General features: G+C 40.2%; 1 protein-coding gene across 1 annotated transcript in view; it reads left to right on the top strand.

Moving 5' to 3' along the window:
• The first annotated feature begins 1,029 nt into the window (after positions 1 to 1,029).
• Positions 1,030 to 15,539, top strand: part of LVRN (laeverin) — a 55,874-nt gene continuing 41,364 nt past the window's right edge. The window contains exons 1-4 of the mRNA XM_032212738.1: positions 1,030 to 2,100; positions 9,061 to 9,203; positions 10,942 to 11,117; positions 14,034 to 14,160. Coding sequence (XP_032068629.1) covers positions 1,472 to 2,100; positions 9,061 to 9,203; positions 10,942 to 11,117; positions 14,034 to 14,160 — 1,075 coding nt within the window. The 5' untranslated portion in view covers positions 1,030 to 1,471. The remainder of the gene's footprint in view (positions 2,101 to 9,060; positions 9,204 to 10,941; positions 11,118 to 14,033; positions 14,161 to 15,539) is intronic.

Genomic DNA, 15,539 nt, shown 5'->3' with positions numbered 1-15,539 from the left:
AGCGCGCTTCTGTCGGCATGCTGTTGTCGGCGCGCTGTTGTCGCGCGGTTTTGACGGTGCGGTTTTGTCGCCGCACTTTAGTCACACGCGCTTTAGTCTACCACGGTTTTGTGGTGGAACCGTACTTTAGCATAAGTTTTCCTTCATTTATTTATTAAATTTAAGGCAAATAAAATCAGATATAACTAATTTAGAAAAAAGACAAAAAAAGAAGCTTTCAATTAAAAATTCCCTGGAAATCCCATAGCACTTTCTCCTTTATTTCCAATATTGATAGTCAAAATGACCCCCCTAGGAAACTATGAGATATGGTAGAGTTCTGAAGGTTTAAATTAAAGATGTGGAATGTACAAACAGTCCAATGTAGGTGGAGCATGGGCATAATGAAGCAAAACAAGGACACTGCTCTGGAGACAGTTTGAAAAAAGAAAGACCCAAGTAATGTTTGTTTGCTTTTCAGCAACATAATTCTCTTACCAGGGTTCAGAGGCCCTGTCTGCTACATATTATAAAAATAGCAATCCATCAGGCATTTAGTTGGAGAAAGCTATTCTAGAGATCATTGTTCTCATGTTCTTTTTCATATCACGTCCTCAATTTCTCTAGCACAGGGGTGTACAAACTTGGGAACTTTAAGACTTGTGAACTTCTCTTGCAGTTATGAAGCATTTTTTGAAAATACTTCACCTCTTCTTGATAAGCTTTCTTCATTCAAAGTTTTTGGATTTTTGTTTTACCACTGCTACCCCCATAAAGCAGAAGTTCTCAAATGTTTGGGTTACAGAAGCTGTCTTATGTGCCGAAGAGCTGGTTTAGTTTAGACCTCCATGGACCAAAACTTCTCCAGCATCTCTTTCTCTTTCTGTGAAGACTCCCAGCTGACCCGTTAAGTACATTCTCTACTCGCGTCCGCCCACTTCGCCCTCCAGTTTAGGGCGTCGTTCTTCCAAAGGAAAGGAAGGATGGCCGATGACAAGCCTCCCCCGCCGCTGCTGGGTCACAAGCCGAGGAAAGCAATCCCAAGGCTTCCCCGGTCTTCCGGAGAAATAGGATAGCCGGGGACCGGGGGTGGGGGGAGGGTTGGTACTACAGAGAGGTTGGGATGGGACTATGGGCGCGGCAGGACTTGGGGCGTTGAGCGCTTAGCCAAGAGCGCCCTGCTTCCAGCGGATCTCGGGCTTGAAGCGGGATGCAGCCTTTCGGCTGGCCATTTCGGGAGTCCGCTTACGTCTTGAACTGCACCGAACTGGATACTTTATTAGCCCAAGTGTGATCGCCGATACCTTCGGTCCTGAGTTACTAAAGAGGCCCCGAGGCGCCCGTCCCACTTCTCGGCTGTTTCGCAAACGGGGCGCCCCACCTCTACCCCTCTTCCTTCCCCCTCCCGCTTTTATTTAGCCCTCCACCCCAGTCTTCAGGAGCAGCTCTTCGCCCCCTCCCCCTTTCGCGGAGAGGAAAGCCGGGCATCGATATGAGCGCCAAATTGCGCTCGGGCTTCTACCTGGGCAAGAAATCCGCGCTGCTGCTGGCGCTGCTCCCAGCCGCCTTGCTGCTGGCGCTCGTGGTGCTGGCGATCCTCTACGGGCGTTGCGCGCGGGGACCGAAAGAATCCGAGCGGCTGACTCCAAGTGTTGCGACGACGCCCTGGGCCAACGTCAGCGCGGAGCCCACTGCGCGGCCCCCGGGACCTTGGGACCAGCAACGCTTGCCCCGGCAGGTCGCGCCCATCCACTACTCGCTCCTGCTCTGGCCTCACCTGGCGCCCGGCCTGCCCGAGCCCCGCACGCACTCGGGACAGGTGAACATCACGGTGCGCTGCCGGGAAGCCACGTCCGTGGTGCTCCTGCACAGCGCCGAGATGACTTACCAGGGCGCTTCAGTATGGGGCCCGCTGGAGGAGGCGGACAACTCCATCCGCAGCATCCCGCTGGGGGAGGTGTGGACGGCCCCTGGGAACCAGTACCTGGTGCTCGAACTGCTGGAGAACCTGACAGCGGGCAGCCTCTATGAGCTGCGGTTCGCCTTCCAAGGGAAGATTCAGCCGGGGCCGGACTACTTCGGGCTCTTCCTGAATACCTACAAGGACGAAGGCGAGAACAGGTAGGTTTTGTTCTCAAGGATGCCGCTTGGCACCCTTATTAGGGCTGATGATGATAGGACTTAATAGGGATGATGAGAAGTCACTACGTGGAATCCTATCCGAGGAAAGAAAGGCACAATGCACATCTAGGGAGCTATTTTAAGGCCACCATACCATTATCATCATGCAGATAAATATAAGATAAAAAGGATGCTCTGCTTCCAAAATAGAAGGAAATGAATTTCGGTGACAGTGCATCCAGCTGATTGACCCAGATTATTACATGTTTTTAAATTATAAAGGGTATTAAGTAACACTTCTGTGATCAGCTGATACTCCCTGGAGTTGCCCAAGATCTTTTATAACTGCTGCACAGTTGGTTACTTTTTGTTCCTTCCTGGGAGAAAAAGATACAGGATGGGACAATGGTGCAGCTTGATCATGCGGGCCCTGAATTTAATGTGTGTGTGGTTCCAGCCAGTTGTATTGATTTTGCTGTGAAGCACCCAATTTAGAATGTAGAGAACATAGAATAATAGAGTTTGAAGGGACCTCAAGGGTCTTCTAGTTTGACTCCCTGTTCCAGCCGGAGACTCTATATCATTTCAGACAAATAGTTGTCTCATTTCTTTTTGAAAGCCTTTAATGATGGAGCACCCACAACTTCTGAAGGCAAGCTATTGCACTGGTGGTTTGGTCTCACCCTTAGGAAATTTCTCCTTAGTCCTAGGTTCTTTCTTTGGTTAGTTAACATGCATTGTTTTTTGTTGTGTATTTTGGTGCTTTGGAAAATAGGTTGACTCCTTCATTTTTGTAGGAGCCCCTCAAGTATTTTATTGTGAGTTGTGATTGTTAGTTGGGGAGATGTTTGTCAAAATTGATTAAACGGAAAAATGGGCCTGCTTGAATTTGCTTTTTAAATCCTGTCAGTACTTCTCTACATAAAAAGTGAAAGATCATCAAAAAGGCCATCAGTATTGTAGAGCTGGGGCAATTTTTGCACTGTCAGTTTGAAACAACCTCAAAATTTCCAATGGGAAGAGCCCACCAAAGAGGCATGGATGACTTTCCTACCTTTCTGTAGTTGACTAGGTTGCCAGTAGGATGAAAGGTGGATGTCTCAGCTCTCTTCTCCCTGAGATCCTCAGCTTTTTGCACCCTGGTGTCCCCACCTTTCTGTCCTTATGTAGCTGCTTACTGATTTCTGCTGCCATTGCCTGTCAGTCGCATGTATGAATTTACCTGATGTTTTCCCACATAACCCTGGCATGTGAGACAGGTACAAATTTTACAGGCTATGCCATTGTTGAAGAATAAACCAAAAAGTAGAGAAAAATAAAGTGGATAAAAATGAAATAAATTCAGTAGTGTAAGGCATGTGACAAGGCAGTCAGCACTCCTTCTCCTTCATTCTCACAAATAATTTATTTATTTTGTTAGATTTTTATCCTGTCTTCATTACTTTATAAGGAACTCAAGGTGAAGAACTTATCTAATATTCCTTCCTCCTCTTAGTTTCCCCACAACCACAATCTAAGAAGTGGTTTGTGCTGAGAGAGAGAGAGAGACTGGTCACTCAGCCACTTTTGCAAGCCAGAATGGGACTACTCTCTTGGTTTCTAGGTCCACACCTTAACCACTACTTTGTTTAAAAAGGAGGAAGGAATGTCAAAATCACTTGTAAGAATTGCATGCAAAAACAGGGCTGGAGGAAACAAACTTGTAAGGCTGCAAACATTGCAGATAACGAACGTTTCAGAATAATCTCCCATAGAATGTTTCAAAAGACAAGAGATGTTGTAGCAAATTATAATCTGGGATGGACCTGTTAGTAGGAAAGGAGACCAGAATAAGTGGTAACACTTTGCAAGATGCACCAAATCTGTAGTCAAGTTGTTTGTTATTTTTTGCACAAGCCGAGCATTTTTTTTATTTGAAAACTTGTTGAAATTAAAATAAATTGGCTTTCTTGTTCTGTAATGCCCTTGACAATCCATGTTGTTTTATCTTCTGAACAAGTGAGACCTAAGGTCAACTCCTCTCCTCATTTGGCAGTATGTTTGCTGTTCAAATAGCAGCGTGTTTTGAAACATGCTAATAATGAATCCACTCTTTCCTATCCTGGCGCTCTCTCTGACTTGTGTGGCTATTCTTTCCTGGAATTGTCATCTGGCACATCTGGAAAACACTAGGTTGGACCAGACTCATCCTTTACTTCCTTGAACAAATAGAAATTGTGAAGTATTATAGGTGGGGCTCATATATTCTGCTAAGTACTAATGCATTGAGCATGGTGTGTTGACTAATCTGCAGTTGACTGGATTCCTATGTACCATAGTGCTAATACATAAAATAGAACTGAGTAACTTTTTTGCAACCAAAGGTAGTACAGGTACTCTCTATTTAACAACTGTCCTGTTTGTCCTGTTTGACAACTGCTTGTGATGGTGCTGAAAAAGTTACAATTGTTGCAGCATTCCTATAGTGATTGAGCTTTGAATACTTCACAGCTGGCAGGCATTTAGCACCATTGCAGCATCTTGCAGTTATGATTGCCATTTGGGACCTTCACAGCTTCTCAGAAGCAAAATCAATGAAGATGCTGTCAGTAAAATTGCAAGTTATGTTCATGCAATGTTTCACTTAAGAATCATGTCACCAAGCAATGGACTTGCTGGTCCCAAATGTGGCAGTTAAGGGAGGACTACCTGCACTAATATTTTCCCCCCTGAAACTGAGAATCACAATGTAGTTCAAATAACACTGCATATAGTACGTGGAAAAGGAGTTGGTGTTTTGAAGGAACTTTTGGGAATTCCTTAGAAAGAAAGAAGGAAGAGGGGACAAAGAAGAAGAGGGAGGGAGGGGAAGGGAGGGAGGGGAAGGGAGGGAGGGAGGGGAAGGGAGGGAGGGGAAGGGAGGGAGGGGAAGGGAGGGAGGGAGAGAGGGAAGGAGAGAATATGAATGAGCCTGTCTACACCACAGTTTGATGATGTTGCCTACCTCAAGATGGTGGGAAATTGTACCTTTACTTTTCAACAGTCAGAGTAGGATGGGTTGTGGTGGTTTCTAGGGCTACAGCTTACCCACTCCTCTCATAAATCATGGTTTACCAACTACACTTTCTGGGTTTATACAATGTTACACCAAAATCAAACACAGCATGGGAGTTTCCTGCCTGGGAACATTCAGCATAATATTTATAGCATAATACTTATAAACTTAAAGCTGCTCTGAAAAGAGCTTAACCATGTAAAATATAATCGTCATGGTGTGTGGCATGTAAAATATGATTTATAGTTCATTGACATGTATTTTCTACTGTAATTTAATCAGTGAACCCCCCATGCATTACTACGTAAAGCTTCAGAACTCCACATGAATACAAGTAACTTCCTACATGCGAAATTGTCAGGCAGCCCATTAAAGTACATTTAAAACTGGGTAAGTTGCAACTATAGCACGAACCATAAGGCATGTGGAATATATTGTAGTGGACAAATAATGAATTGAGGCTACAAATTCTCTCTCCCTCCCCCCTGGCTTTCCCACTTGCACAGATAAAATAAGATCAGTTTGAGTGCTGCAAGAACAGTGAAGTTTCTGCTGCCCCCAAATCCCTTTTAATGCTGTTGCAGCAAAAACCATGAGGAAGCCCTAATCTCTTCACATACAGATTGGTGTGTGTGTGGGGGGGGGCAGCCTCAATGAGAAAACTTTCTTAATAAATTGAGAAACCACAGGCATTCCGTGCTAATCCAGCACTCCAGTTGCCTGCTTATCTTCATGTTCCATCCTCCTCTTTAACAATGGAACCCTCAGCTGGTCTGTCTTGTTGTGAGGTGTGGTCTTGGTTTTACAATAGCAAAATAACTTTTTTTTAACTTCGTTTAACATGAAGCTTCTCCAAATCTTGTTCATGAATCAGATCCCTTAGATTTCCCACCTCTCAACCCCAAAGAATCTTTTTTATTGGTCGGTGGTGGTGGTGGAAAGAATAAAGAGTTGCAATCGGTGTACACCTTTCTTTGGCAAATTTCCACAATAACTTTACCCATAAATTTGTGTGTGTGTGTGTGTGTGTGTGTGTGTGTGTGTAATTTATGACTAAAGAGAAAGTAAAAATAAGAATGAAAAACTGGGGCAAGTTTAAAAGACTGAATATGTATATATATATATATATATATATTTAAAAACTTTTGTCCTTGATTACATTTTCCCATTTTTTGTATTGGAATTAAGATTGAAAACTGAGGATTTGGACCTAAACAAAACAAAGAGGTATTTTTAGCCTGAATCCATATGCTTTAAAGCACCTCAGATTTCCATTCATCTAAAGAGAAGTAGCATTTCTGAAACCAAGAAGGATTCTTCATTTCTTTAGAAGAATTTTACTTACGCGAGGAGCTAACAAATATGCTTTGAAAAATAGCATTCATAATGCCAAATACAATGGCATGTGCATTGTATGTTATAGTGTTTTAGCATCCTGGATGGTAACTGCCCTGGGACTTTACTTGCATAATGTTTCATGCCATCTGCCATTAGAGTCTTCAAAATTATGGAGTATGAAACCTTTGTATGGAACATGTTCATTTCTTTGGGTGGTAAATTAGACTTGAAGTGGCAAGTCGGGGGAGAAGGTGCATTCACATCTCCAACCAGGACAGAATAGAACAGACTGAAGCTGAGTGCCAAGTTAGATGCACTGTTTGACCACCAGTTTTCTCCATCAATTCCTATGAGATTTCCTACTCTAGATAGGCAGAAAGAGAAGCAGGAAAGCAGCACCCCTGAAGGAATAGAGTTATGATTTGAGGGTCTTTGTGGATTCATGGTTTCTGATACAACAGGTAAAAGTCTATATAAAAGGACCTTTGTTTTGTATAACATTTAAATCAGTGGTGGGATTCACTTACCTTTCCTACCTGTTCACAAATGTAAGAGTGCGCTCACACTTGCTTCACTTGTACGCACTGTGACTGCACATGCACAGTGCCTTCTTCGCATGCACAGAGCTCATGCATTATGTCGGGGTGGATTGGTGCCTCCTGCAGCCGCCACTACCAGTTCGCCCAAACCGGAGAGAACTGGCTGAATACACCTCTGATTTAAACCTTACCTGGTTCCCATCATTGAAATATATTGTACCTATACTATTGCCCTGTGTTTATAGTTATTTATAGTTTTGACCAATAAACTATACTTACACAACTACCTGCTCCATCCTGAATCGCTCCAAGGTACTGGATCATATATGAATAAATACTTCTAGTGGCCACCATTCATCAATCAATGAAATCCCAGAGGAAGATATAGATAATGGAGCTGATTCAAAGAAATTTTAACCTGCTCAGGGCCATGTTGTTTTATTTATTTTTTCTTATTTCACTGTTATAAAGTTTTGTTTTATGTTTTTAAATTTATCGTGGCTCTTTCAAATTTTCTACTGTGTAAGCCTCAGACAGTGGCATTATTTGTAGCAGTGAAGAAATGCATTCCATAATTATTAGAATAATCTAATATTGCTTTCTTTCATACCTCAAAAGATCTTAAGTATATGTGTATCTTATTTTGGGGGATTGTAGGAGAAGAGCTATATTGGTCTAGGATGACAAAAATTTGGAAATCCAGTAGCATCATTTCTGACTAATGCTTTCTATTAAAAAGGCATAAGCTTTTGTGACCTGCTGTTCACTTCATCACATACACAGAATAGCTAGATTAGGATTCATTTGAGGTGAAGTGGGGAATTAAGGGAACAGAAGGGAAAATAGGTTGGTTAAGCATATGCAGGGTACATGCGAGACAGATTACAAATACCTTATCAATTAATAATTGTGTAAAAATATCCATTGTGTTTGTTGAGACCTTCTGAGATATCCTGAACTCCCATACCTTTTGAATTTCTTGCTTAACAATATTGTTAAAGACTCACTTTTCTAGACTTTGAGATCTGCTATGAAGTATCCTGGAAAGTTGAAATATTCCAATTTTTCTTTCATTAGATCTTTTGTGCAAAATCTGGTCTGTTTGTCTTATGTTGAATCTAGAGGAACATTGCTGGCAGATGATAGCAATGTATCACATTGGAGGAAGAAAATATGAAGGAACCTCTAACCTTGTGTATATGGTTGCTGGGACTGTGATTATGCTGTTGGTGTAGATATAGGGGCAAATTAGATATCTGGGTTTCTTGCAGTCTTTGGTTCCCACCCTAGTATCATTCTCCTGTTGTTCCTTGTTGCTTCTGAGATTCTGCTTCAAGCACGGTCCTGCCACCCATTGCCTAAGAAAGCTGTCAGTATTGCCTGTAGCTTAATCATGCACTTCAATGCCTGGAGTTATAATCAGTGGTGTTTTGCTGTTCTGTTTCTTTGATCTGTCTTTTAATATCAAGGTTGACTCAGCCTCCCATCCTTCCAAGGTTGGTGAAATGAGGGTCCAGATTGTTGGGGACAATATCCTGATTCTGCAAAAACCGCTTAGAGAAGGTTGTAAAGCTCTATGAAGTGGTATATAAGTCTAAGTGCTATTGCTATTGCTATCTCCTCCCTGGGAATGATCTGGCTTGATTGTTTTGTCTATTGGAATTGATGGTGGGTGACTTGGTCTATTGAATGCTTGATTTAATTTCATCACTGATCATCTGGGTTAAGTGATTCAGAACAAATGTGGTTGTAGTGTAAAGGCTGATTATAGATGGTAGATTAGGTGATTTGTGCTGAATGGAAGGTGGAAGTAAGTAGGTATGGATGGCAATCTGTAAGTTTCTTGCATATTGTGATGTTAATGTCCCATGTATCATTTTAAGATCATTTTAAAATCATTTAAGATTTAAGGCTATGTCTTTATAACTTCATTGGCTATTGTGTTGGATTAGAGCAGCATCACCTTGAAGGTATCTATGTAAATGTCTGGTTTTGCTTGTACGACTGTTTTAAAATGATTCAAATGATTTCTATTTGTATTCAAATTAGGTGGATTATTGTTTCACAGCTACAACCAACAGCCGCAAGACATGTTTACCCGTGTTTTGATGAACCTGCAATGAAAGCTACTTTTAATATCAGCATTATTCACCATCCCAGCTACATTGCACTTTCCAATATGCCAGTTTTAGGTAAGTAAAGATTTAATATAAATAAAGTCTTATTTGAAACTGCTGCTGGTTTCATGAACATACAATTTTGTAGCTTTCTTAGTAGCAATAGGGAAGTGGTAACACTGTACAGTAATTCTTCTCCTTAATGTTTTTTCCACTTCCAGGTTTGGACTATAGTTATGGAAAATCCTGATCATCTCCCATCCAAGTACTAATCAAGCCCATCCCTGTTTAGCTTCCGAAGCCTAACTATTATGTTACCCAGGTTGTAGCAACAACAGTACCATAGCTGAACAGTAAGATGTTCTGGATATAGAATAGAATAACAGAGTTGGAAGGGACCTTGAAGGTCTTCTAGTCCAACCCTCTGCTTAGGCAGAAAACCCTACACCACTTCAGACATATGTAAAATCTGAATGGCAGCACATTGAAAACTGAACTCTTTGCTCAGCTTTGATCTCCCCCCCTTTTTTTCCATTTGTTTTGCTTGGCCATTGTTTAACAGCAATCACATGTGGAGCAAATTCTGTCTCAATGAGTTCAGCTACAAATACCAAAGAAACTGTGTGGCTTGATAATCAAATAGCACCAGATTGGAAAATTAAATATCCTTCCAACTTGATGTTGCTTATAACAAGTGTTTCCTGCTGCTATGCTAGAAATATAAATTGATAAGTGCAATAATATTTATTCTCTTTTGGTGGAAAATAGAAGCTAGATTCACACACTACCTACAACACAGGAAGCACTTTCATATATGATTTTGAATTCACTCACATCTTTTGCAGATGCTTCAAGTTGTCTGGGTATTCCAGAAAACTTTGCCCCCCCCCCCCAGAAGATGAAAGTTGATTTCATGAGAGATGGAGATAGGGGAGTCTGCTTTCATGTTCTCACCACGTCAACCATGAGGTTGGGCATAATAAGAAGAGTGATTGATCCAGAATCACCTGAAGTTCCATGGCTGATGGTGGATTGCAATGTTACTACCTATGTAACCTTTATATCACAGTGGCTATCTTGGAGAAATGTGTTTATGAAGAAGATTATGATTTGCATGGCAGAGTTTGAAGAGGCTATGAATTATCCTAAGGAGTGGATTTCAATTTTAAATCTTCTCTGCTCTGAAAAAAAGAATATTGATGTATTATTGGTAGAAGCAAATATATTGTGCCTATCTTTCCCATCAATATGCAGTATGATAGAAGCAAACCAGTTTTGTAGTTGCATTACAGGACTTTTGAAATTTTAAGGTATTTCAGGCTTAGCTCATTACTTTTGACTGACTTTATTTTAAAAAGATGATGTTTTATTTGCCCCCTCCCATAACATTTGAAAATCTCTGTTGCTGAACTTGATAACTATAATTGTTAGAAGTGGAGACTTGACATGGGCTATAGATTCCACAATTCTGCAATGTAATATGAAGTATATGGAAAGTAATAAACTACACCATTTAGTTATGAAGTACAGTATTTTATGTATGGTATGTAGCTAACATAAGAATCACTTTGGCGTAAAGATTGACATCAGATTCTAAACTAAAAGACAAATTCTAGATGTACAACCAGCTGGCTAACTTTGGGTGAGTTACTTTTTTTCAGCCCTGAGAAGAAGGCAATGGTAAACCATTTCTGAAAAACCTTGCAAAGTAGTTGGGGACTTATGCAGGCAATCACCAAAATCAAAAAGTGACTGGAAGGTACCAAAACAAAAAGCTAACATATATTTGGGTTGCTTCTTTATTTTTAAATAGATGTATCTGAGTATAAAGATGTGAATGACAGTGCACTGAGTGCTCTGATGAATGAAACAACACCAATTAACTGGACTATCACAACATTTGAAACAACCCTGAAAATGTCTACGTATATCACTGCTTTTGTGGTCTGTAATTTTGATTATGTCACCACAACTGAAAGAGGCAAACAGGTAAATAAAGTTCTTGAAATTATATTATACTATCAGTGTGTATTTGCATTTGTGATTAGGTTTTGTGTTACAGCAGACATTCCTAAATTTAATGGATTAGTAACATTAGTGTGTTTGTTTGTGTGTGTGTGTGTGTATGTTTGTGTGTGTGTGTTTTGTGTCACAACCCCTGGTATGCCCAAATATGGGAGGAAGCATACTGCTTCCTTTCTCTGTCTATTGGCTCGTCACAAGAGACCATCCAGACAGAAAGCCATTATTTTTACTTTTGCCTTTGTTATCTTTGTGTTGCATTTTGTGCTGATAAATAAATAAAGGGAGACTAGTATAGATCTATTTCAAGCTATTTAGCTCTCATCAGCTAGCCATAGCCTTACTGGAATTTGAACCTGTGTTGTATTACATATTAGGTAGTTGTGTTAGCCACTCAGCCACAGGTGATCTCCTCCTTGATCAGCTGGGCCAGGGAAATAGGTATGTGTTTTGTGTCACAATCCCTGATATTCCCAAATATGGGAGGAAGCATACTGCTCATCACAAGAGACCATCCAGACAGAAAGCCATTATTTTTACTGTTGCCTTTGTTACACCCCCATGCAAATGTATACACGAAAGTATTCCTGAGATTTCCCTTTTATACAAAACATTATAGTAAATGAATAGGTAGATAACATGTTGTAAAACAAAGCCCCAGCCCCTAATTGGGGTTTGGTAACTATGGCAGTTTCATGACTTGTGGATTTCAACTCCCAGAATTCCTAAACCAGCCAAAAGTCCACAGATTGTAAAATTGCCATAGTTGCCCACCCCTGCTCTAAATTCATCTTTATTTACAGCAATTACTTTGATGCCTAGAAAAGTTTCACTTGAGTGATAGAATTCTGAATAGTTTACCTGTGATAAACAAATTTGCATGTTTGCTTTGGGCTCAGCCATGTCTCAGATTAAGACCAGATGATGCCCTAATCCAGTGGCTCAACAATGTTGCCCCTTTAAGCCAAGAGATGGAAACAAATGTATGATCAGACAACACCTTCAAAACAAGTGTTTAAACTTTTCTTTATTCCCTGGGTGAAGGAAATATTTTATAACAATGCAGATTAAGGTTGCACACAGCAGATAAGGACAATTACCAGTACATTTTTTAAAAACTGAACTTGAATGTGACAGTGAAAGAGTTAATAATATCATAGCCAGAGGAAAAACTGTAATGCCTCCCCTTCCCTTGGTGCTCTGAGCAAGTGCTTATTTTTCTTAATGATTAATTCAGGGTTGTCTTGCCAGTTTAAATATGATTGGATGCAAACTTGATTTTTACTTATGCTTAAACTAGAATCATACTTTGTGTTAAACTAACATTTAGTTTGATACAATTGCCCTATCTCCAGGATCATGTTTTTACAGTTTTATAAAGAAAAAGTGCGCTTCCTGGGTCCTGTAAGATGACTCAGTTTAATGAATGGCACTTGCAGTTCACCTATCTCATTTGATTGTACTAGGTGGGAAAAACAGTTGAAGTAGGCCTTACACCAGGCCTTACACCATGAAGAACTGTTGTTGTATTTCAACCCTTTGTAAAAGGTCTTTATGGTTCAGAGAGTTGGCTGGCAGCCACTACTGCCGGTTTGCTCAGGGGTGCACCTTGCGCATGCACACACGCACACTTGATATTTGCTTGATACATGCGCAGAAGAAAAAAACAAGATGGCGGTGCCTATGGCGCCAATGGGAAAACCAGTTCAGGGATGTGGCAGGCCTGGGTTGCTGCCAGTTCCAGTGACCCAGGCTGCCAAGTTACTACCGGTTCGGCCAAACCGGTCTGAACCGGTAGGAACCCACCTCTGGGCTGAACCCACTTTCTTATAGTTCATTCAGTAAATATAATTACTTATGCCTTAGTCACAATTCAGTTGGGCTACTGCAATTTGCTATACTTGAGATTGTGTTTGAAGAATCTGTTAGAAGCTGTAGTTGGTCCAAATGGAACAGCCTGAGTAGTTAATTAGAAATGCCTCTTGGTTTCACTGAATGAGACCATCATCCCATTGGTTGTCATTTAGTTTCCAGTGCAATTCAAGCAGCATCAGAGCTTATCTTAAAAGCCCTACATTGTTTGAGACCTACTGTATATACTTGCAAGACTGCTGTCTCCTAGGAGTTTCTTTCTATGCAATAAAGTCTAGTGGAAAGAGCACTTTTTGAACCCCATCGATGTGGGGTTGCCATCACCAAGGACCATGAGGTCATACCTTTTCTGTTGCTGTCCTCTTCTTTGGAAGAGTGAAGGTAAGCTCCAAACTAATTGGCATTCAGGAAAACCACTAAGGCCTGATTGTTCCAGAATGCTTTGGGGTTTGATAGTTTAGTAAATCTCTCTGTAGAAGGCAGTAATAGTTGTTACTGATTTGGGGATATTTTATTTAAATTTCCTTGTTATTATTTTTGTATTATTTGTGAGCCACTAAGAACTTTTTTGCAATTGAGCAACATAAAATCACAGTCGACATAATCAGCTACATATCGTTCAAGCTAAAATTGAGTATCCTAATTTTAAATTAAATACTGCATGAAGTCAGCTATTGTGGTTTGCAAACCTTAATATGTAACTTCCTATGTTATGTGAAACCTATCAACGGTTGTCTTTATTCATTTACATTTGTATATTTATCAAATTTGCATGCTTTCTGACTCCCAACAATTCTGGGTACCTCACAATAGTTAAGGAAACTGCAATGCTAACCAAATAATAATAATAGGTTGATAAAAATGCTAAATCCATTCTGTATGACTGTATGACAAAGCTAAAAGGTATTATAAGACATGTGTACACTATAAAACAGACAGATACACTACAGATGAGCTAATTATGGACTTGATTCTGACTATCTGAAATAATACTTCCGTTTTTTCTAATAGATACGTATTTGGGCTCGGAAGGATTCAATTAAAAAAGGATTGGCTAATTATGCTTTAAATATCACAGGGCCAATATTTTCATATATGGAAGACTTACTAAACATCAGTTATCCTCTTTCAAAAACAGGTATGCTAGCTTGTTAATGTTTTAAAAGACTATTATGACTTGCAAACACAGTAGCTTCAAAATACTGTTGTATCTTATTTCTGGTCTTAGTTTAATAATTTGTAATGTAACTATTAAAAGCCTGCATTACTATTGTTCAGAAAGTCATTGGTTCTCTTTGACAATTAACATTTTGATGCATATCATATATTTATTATATTGTATTTGGAATATTTATTACCTTGCTTTTCTGTTTAAAAAATGGCTAGAATGACTTACAATAGATCATACTTTTTTTTTCAAACAGACAGTACACAATTGTCTATGGCAATTGTCTTTGACAATTGTCCCCAACCCCAGTCTGTGGCTCATTTCCAGGGTGCAGCCTGTTGGGAACTGGGCTGTAGAAGTGGTGGGTGGGCTAGTGCATACATTAGCTGCATTTGTGAAAGCGGTACATGTGCGAAACCATCCCCACCCCCACACCTCTACCACTCCACTGAACCAGAAAGGTTGGAGACTGCTGACCTATAGGGTATCACCAAATTTGTGGGAGTTTTATATTTCTGGATTATCAGAATGTTTAAAAGATGGCCAGGTGGAGCAGCAACTATTGTTCTGCTCATCAAGAAAGTCCCTGATGAAAGATGGGGGTGAAATTCCAGGCCTTCCTGTAGTTGTCTCCATTTCATGGAGTACTGTACTCTTATCCAGGGTTTCCAATGTTGGCAATTTTAAGATGCATGGACTTTTAACTTCCAGAATTTCCCAGCCAGCCTCCATGCAGCTCTCATTTTGCTACAATTACTGTTACATTTCAATGCAGTTTAGTTCCAGCTGATTGAATGTTAACACCTTTCTTAGACTTTATTTGGGGATTTTAAAAATACTGCTTTGGATTTAGTTATTTATTATTAAGGGAATATTTTGTTTGGTTTTTGTTCGATATTGCAAACTGTCCAGAATCCTTTGGGGTTGGGTTATAAATAAAACAAGCAAGCAAACAAGCAAGCAAACAAGCAAGCAAGCAAGCAAACAAGCAAGCAAACAAATTGCCCATTTTGGGGGGGATTCATGTTGTCGATGTCTTTAGGGGTTTACGGAAACTCATGATAATACATATCAAATTATTACATGAAGCTTCTTGTAGGTGCTATATATTGTTTATAATATCAGCCCTTTGAGCTAAGCTACGTCAAGAAAAATACACAACAGGATTTCAGGAATCTAGTAAGGTAGAATAAAAGAAGTTTGTAAGTTTGTCCCATTTTATACAAAACAAAATCAAGGCATTATTTTTGGTGTCTTTCTCATGCTTTCCTGTTTCTTAGAGCTGTAAACCTTTTTGAAAGTTGCCTCTTAATGGTTTTCTAATTAGCACTTAGCAGTAGCACTAGCAC

This window comes from Thamnophis elegans, chromosome 3 (assembly GCF_009769535.1).
Source record: "Thamnophis elegans isolate rThaEle1 chromosome 3, rThaEle1.pri, whole genome shotgun sequence".
NCBI lineage: Eukaryota > Metazoa > Chordata > Lepidosauria > Squamata > Colubridae > Thamnophis > Thamnophis elegans.
The sequence above is the reverse complement of the archived record's forward strand: the minus strand, read 5'-3'. Positions and strand labels throughout refer to the sequence as shown.